Below are 6,548 nucleotides of genomic sequence, written 5' to 3' on the forward strand. Positions count from 1 at the left end.
ACCATTTCATACAAATGGTTGTCCAGTCTCTTTTTGAAAACTTTCAATGATGTAACACCAACAACTTCGGAAGGCAAGCCTTTCGACTGATTGGTGGCTCTCATCGTTAGGAAGTTCTCCTTAGTTCTAGGTTGCTCCTCTCCTGGATTAATTTCCATCCATTATTTCTTCTCCTGCCTTCTGGTGCTTTGGAAAATAGTTTGACCCCCTCGTCTCTGTAGGAGCCCTTCAAATATTGGAATACTGCCATCATGTCATCCCTAGTCTTTCTTTTCAGTAGATTAAAGGTAAAGGTAAAGGTTCCCCTTGCACATATGTGCTAGACATTCCCGACTCTAGGGGGCAGTGCTCATCTCCGTTTCAAAGCCGAAGAGCCACCACTGTCCGAAGACGTCTCCGTGGTCATGTGGCTGGCATGACTCAACGCCAAAGGCACACGGAACGCTGTTACCTTCCCACCAAAGGTGGTCCCTATTTTTCTACTTGCATTTTTTACGTGCTTTCGAACTGCTAGGTTGGCAGAAACTGGGACAAGTAACGGGAGCTCACCCAGTTACGCGGCACTAGGGATTCGAACCGCTGAACTGCCGACCTTTCGATTGACAAGCTCAGCGTCTTAGCCACTCAGCAACTGCGTCCCTTAGTTCAGTAAACTAGATGTACCCAATTCTTGTAACCATTCTTCATACCGTTTTAGCCTCCAGCCCCCTAATCATTTTTGTTTCCAGAGTCCCAACATCTTTTTTTGTATTGTGGTGACCAGAACTGGATGCGGTATTCCAACTGTAGCCTTACTAAGGCTTTAAGGTATGGGCTACCTTACTTAAGATCTTTAAGGTATATGGGCTAGAAAAATCAAAACATTGCACCTAAAGAAATATTGAAAAAAAAAACCCCTTTTATGCAAAGAGATTTTATTCCAAAGACTGAAAGCTCAGTTCTATCAAAGACATCTTGCCTTGACTCAATTCTGGCTGAACGTATCTCTGGAAGTAGGTCAAACCCATCCAATCCGCTAGACAGTGTAGAGGCAACTTTAGGCAAGCTAACACTACAAAAGGGTTAAGTGAACACATCTACCCACAGACCCTCTTCTCTGTTTCTACCAAAGACCCTCTTTAAGCACCCTGGGGTCTGGCCTCCTTCTCAGCTCTCCAGCTCCTCTCCTCCTCCCTCTGCAGAGGACCTGTCCTCACTTTCAGGAAATCAGGGCTGCTGCAAGTTCCTTGGAAGAAGACCTTCTGCTTTCAAATATCTTCACATCTAAAGAAAAAAACCCCCAACCCTTAAGAATCCTTTCTCCACTCAAGGAATCCTTCTGCTTTGAAATCTCTCAGTCAGGGAGGTCAGTTTTGCCCAGCTGAATATGTTTCTCGGTGATGCTTTTGCATCTGCCAGCAAAGCTCTCCAAAAGTCTAGCTCAGCAGCTGTGCTTCAGAACCTTTGCACGGAATTACCTGTGAACATCTGGCTCAAGGTAAGAGGAATAAAATATCCTACCTCGCCTATCCTACCAACTCTTCCTAGTTTCTTTTAAGATGTTAAGAGTGATTCATTTAACCAAATCTGTTTAGGATGAATCTGTTTTCTTTGTTACCTTTCTTATGTCTAGGAGATCTGCCTTTCTCGGACTTTTCAATATATTACTTTTGGGTCGCAGCACCCATATAAAATCCTGGTTTAATTACCATATAAAGAGGTTCAGGCATTTCTGTCATAAGAGAACACAATCCAGGAACCTGGGGGGGGGGAGCCATTTCAATATGTATTCTGAATACTATTATAAAAGGTTTGAATACGCTGCAGAACAAGTTGGTCAAAACATTTTTTTGTATTTTATGACTTATTTATTTAACCTGCTCAAACTGATTTTTTTGTCATTTAAAACCTAAAAGACTATCTGTACACTAAAATAGGGAATCAAATGTTACTGAGTTTAATTTTAAAAAATAAATAAAAGTATTATGGAACATCACTGATATTGTTGATAATTATTTTTGTCTCACAAAGTAATTTTTAAAAAAAAAATACAGTTTCAAAAGTGAGTTTTGGTTCTAATATTTTTGCAGTTTTATGTATTCCCTTTGATTGCTTGCAAACCAGATTTTTTTTTTAAAAAAGGAACATTCTTTCTTTAACGTGTAGATCAGCTTAAGGGGCTGCCCCTCAAGCTGTTCTAAGAGCACCCCCTGCCTGCAGACACAACTACAGTATCCTCTATAGTTTCGATCCTTGGCCCTTCTTATTGGCACGCTTCTCTCCTTTTCTTCCTTTCCTGACATTTAAAATACTATTCTTTTCAAACGACCAAGTGACTCATATCTCAAGTCTCCTTAAAGTGTAGGTAACAAATGTGTCAGCACACGCAAGGAATCGCTCTGCCATTGGAGGGAACTGACATGATTGTAGAACCAGTAATTTTGTTTCCTGGAGCAGTGGTCACCAACTAGTGGTCCACGGACCACTGGTGGTCCATGAGAAAATTTTGGTGGTCAGCAGAAAATTATTTGCATTTTTTATATTGCACTAAATACTATTTATCTTTTTTTAAAAAAATTCATATTAGTGGTCCACGGGATTTAAAATTATGAATTTAGTGGTTCCTGAGGTCCGAAAGGTTGGTGACCCGTGTCCTGGAGGATCCACTGAAGAAACAAGAGAAAAAGGAGAAGGGACGAACAGGGCCTGTGGCTAGTTTCCAAACAGCTGGTCACAGATGATACACATCTGATTCTCACATATTTTGTTCCTCCGCCCCTTCTTTAGCCTTTCCACCAGTGCAGTTGCAGTTAGAAAACACTGGACATCCTACCTGTTGATCAAGGAAAGTGACAACTTCTATTCTAGATGGATTTTCAAGTGATACCAATTTTGGCAGGATCCAAGTGGCCGACTAACACAAATAAAATGTCTACCGTGTTTCACCGAAAATAAGACTGGGTCTTATATTAATTTTTACTCCAAAAGATACATTAGGGCTTATTTTCTGGTTAGGACTTATTTTGGGGGAAATACAGTAATAAATGCATCCATCTGGCTGACAATCTTAACTGGGGCTTATTTTGGGGATAGGGCTTATATTACAAACATCCTGAAAAATCATGCTAGGGCTTATTTTCTGGTTGGGTCTTATTTTTGGGGAAACAATCTATTTGTCTTCTGTAGTGCTTGAACTGCTGATTAACAATCTATCACATTTAAGAAAGCCCATTCCGTGTCTTATTAACTCCCAGGTCTGCAACACAGAAAATGTCTGGGCCACAGATGTGTCTGCCTTGCCGGTTTCTTCTGGTCATGTGCTTCAGCCATCCTTTAATCATGGCTGTTGGTTTACAGCAAAACCTGAAGAATGAGATGTTCCGTTTCTATCACATGTTGATGCTTGCAGAGGGCAAGGAAACGACAATCTCTCTCTCCAAAGGGATGCCTCAAAGGTGAGGGGCCCGTCTTTTCCTTTCCATTTTGGGTAGATTCCACAGCCACCTTCTTCTACAGAATTGTTTTTGTTGATGGGTTTGAGATGAAAGCCTTTTGTCTTATGACATCCCTCAGGTTCCCAAACTGTGTTGAGAGGGAACAACTTCAGCAATGAAGTGTTGTTTTAACATGGACCTTGGAGAAGGTTTTCAAAAACCAACTTCCCATGGAACTCTGGCCTTCCCACATTTATAGGAAGATGCTTTGATTCTTCTGAGATTGATTAAAACTTGCGTATAAACATGCTGTTTCCAAAATAAAATAATCACAGGAATTCTTTTAGCTAAATAATACCATCAAATCTTTGGCTATATTGTATATGTTAAGTTTGTCTGGTCTTTCCCCACCCCCACCCCCCTTCTGTGATGTAAAATGAACACAAATCCATTCATTTCCAGGTGCTATTTTGTTCTAAAAGAAAGCAAAACCTCTTCATTCTTCACAGTGAGAGTAACCCCATGTGACATCCCCATTGAGTGGAGTATACGAGTCCCTAAGACATCGGCAGACCATTTTGGGAAAACAATTTCTGGTAAGCAAGAGGGAAGTTGAATATCTCTCCCTCTCTCTCTCTCTCTCTCTCTCTCTCTCTCTCTCTCTCTCTCTCTCTCTCTCTCTCTCTCTCTCTCTCTCCTTTTCCTTCTTCCATTCCATTTCTCTTTCTCTTAACAGAGAGATCTAGTTAGTGTATGAAAGAAAGATTGACTTAGATTCATTTGGAACCTGATTTGTACCAACAAGATTTTTATCCATAATTAAAACTTTAACATTGAAGTCTCAGCACCAGGAAAATTCCTTCTGGGACTGGAAGCTAACCAGACCTGGTTAATACTTGGAGGGGAGACTTCAAGAAGTAACCTAGATTAGAAAGTTTAAAAATAATGGTAGAAGGCAGCAATAGAAACCCCTTCCATTGTGCTTTCTGAAAAATTACATAAACTTCAAACCCAATTTAAATATGACCTGAATGTCAGACCTGGAAGCCATCTTTTACATTTGGGCCTTCAGGCCTGCCATATATTCTTCTGTATGAGAATGGGAGGGGGGATTGCATAGAGTATGGGTGATACGTAGTCAAAATAACATTCCTTTCTCAGAGAGTCAAGGACGACTTGCCCTGGGCCCTGGAATCGGATGACTGGGAGGTGTCTCCAGTTTGGACAGTGGATGATTTGACCATGTGATGGACATGTGGGTGCTGGGCAGGGACTTGAACTTTCACTTGGGTGAGGAAAACCTGGAAGCTTTCAGATTCGGGTTTTCCCAGATGTGCCAATATGACATCTTCAATAAAAAGGAACTTTGAGGAAACTCAAGCCTCGGAGACTTCTTTCGTTGTGGGTGTTACTTGGAACCTTGACATGGAATCTGTTTCCAGATTCCCAAAAACAAAACAGACAGGAAGTGTAGACTTTCTCAAGGTATCTACATTGTATTCACTGGTCAGTGTATGCTTTTCCTATCTCCATTAACTTTAAAAGCTTCGTCTGTCTTCTGTTTCATTGGCAGGTAATTCGAATGCTCAGGAAGTCCTCCGATTCCAGAAGGGCCCCAAGTTGGTGCGGACTCTCTTTAGTTATCGAGGTAATTCAGTAGAAAACTACACAGGAGCATCTCACCATTCCGCAGTCTACATGCTTGAATTCCTCTCCATTGAGAAAGACACCCAGATTAAAGCATATTTGACCACAGACTCCAAATCGGATCACTTTTATCCAGAACTGCCGATGGATCCCCGCATTGACGTCATTGGGATTGGTCCCACCACAGTAACTCTGGCTTGGAAGCAGAGTCCGAGCGTCCTGCCACCCCAAGGAAACATTCATTATTGTCTCTTGGTGAACAAAAACTACAATTTCAAGACTTTCTGTGCAGCAGAAACAGCAACACAACCTACAGGGGTGAAACTGTCTCCTTCTTTGGTGAGCTTGCCTTCCACAGGTAGCCTCCCATCTCAGGAACCGAAAGCCCCATCCAAGAGCAAAGTCAGCATGAGTCACAAAGGTGGTAATGCACAGGTGAAACAAGTTTGTGTGGGACTCACAAACACTTACACAGTGTCCCACTTGACTCCTGGCATTCAGTACTACTTTGATGTTTTTGTCGTCAATTTCCTCACCAACACCAGTGCTGCTTATACCGGAGCCTTCGCCCGGACTCTTGAAAATCCTGAGTCCAATGTGAGCAAACTGAAGGACGGGAAGGTGATTCAGTTGAGACTGGATGGGAGGAAGCAGCCCTTTTACAATTTGCTGTACCAGGCAACGCAGAAGCAGGTTCGGTTTGCCTTCCAGTCTTGCAGTGGGCAACTCCTAGTGGAAATATCCAAGGACGGGGAAGTCTTGATGTCAGAGAGATTTGCTGGCTTGAGGCATTTCATCCTGAAAGGAAGGTTGGGAGACACCTACGTGGTCCATCTCTGGTCCGCTGAGACTTCAGCTGCATCCGTGAAGATTCAGGTGTCCTCTCTCTTCCATAGGCCTTTCTTCCCAGCTCTCCCAGAGAGTTTAAAAATCAAATCCTTTAAGAAACTGAGGAGCTGCCATTCAGTCACCATCGCCTGGCTTGGAACTCAGGAACTGAGCAAGTATTGCATCTACAAGAAGGAGATTGAGGAGGACCAGACATGGGTGGCCACCAGGAAAGTCGATAGGTGCTCTGGGCCGGAGTCGAGGCAGAAGAGTGAAAAGGTGCTCTGCAAATTCTTCCATGATCTCAATCTGCAACGAGCTGTGACTACCGAAACCATCCGGGGTCTGGAAGCAGGGACGGCCTATCTTTTTGATGTGTATCTCATTGGGTCCTCGGGGGTTCCCATCCGCTATTACAGCAAAGTTGTGAAGACCAGGAAGAGATGTTGAGCACCTTTCAACACCCAAGGAGAGGTCAAACTGGAGAAACACCAGGCAAAAGTAACATTGGTGGTTGCCGCCTTCAGAATAAACTTGAGACACAAAATTGTGTTTGAAGTTGCAAGATTGGAGATGGACATCTTAGCTTGGAAAACTAGATTTGCTCGATTTGCTATATTTGCTCCTATAACCTCTCTCCTTTGACCCAGAGGTTTCTCC

General features: G+C 42.7%; 1 protein-coding gene across 1 annotated transcript; it reads left to right on the forward strand.

Annotated features, from left to right (window-relative positions):
* The first annotated feature begins 3,249 nt into the window (after positions 1 to 3,249).
* On the forward strand, positions 3,250 to 6,338 carry LOC139318425 (protein NDNF-like). The gene is made up of 3 exons (XM_070945865.1): positions 3,250 to 3,434; positions 3,876 to 4,009; positions 4,987 to 6,338. The coding sequence occupies exons 1-3, from the start codon at positions 3,250 to 3,252 to the stop codon at positions 6,336 to 6,338; spliced, it is 1,671 nt and encodes a 556-aa protein (XP_070801966.1).
* Positions 6,339 to 6,548: the final 210 nt, after the last annotated feature.

This window comes from Pituophis catenifer, unplaced genomic scaffold (genome assembly GCF_029215685.1).
Source record: "Pituophis catenifer annectens isolate HBS135680 unplaced genomic scaffold, rPitCat1.0.hap2 SCAF_6, whole genome shotgun sequence".
In the NCBI taxonomy this organism is placed as follows: domain Eukaryota; kingdom Metazoa; phylum Chordata; class Lepidosauria; order Squamata; family Colubridae; genus Pituophis; species Pituophis catenifer.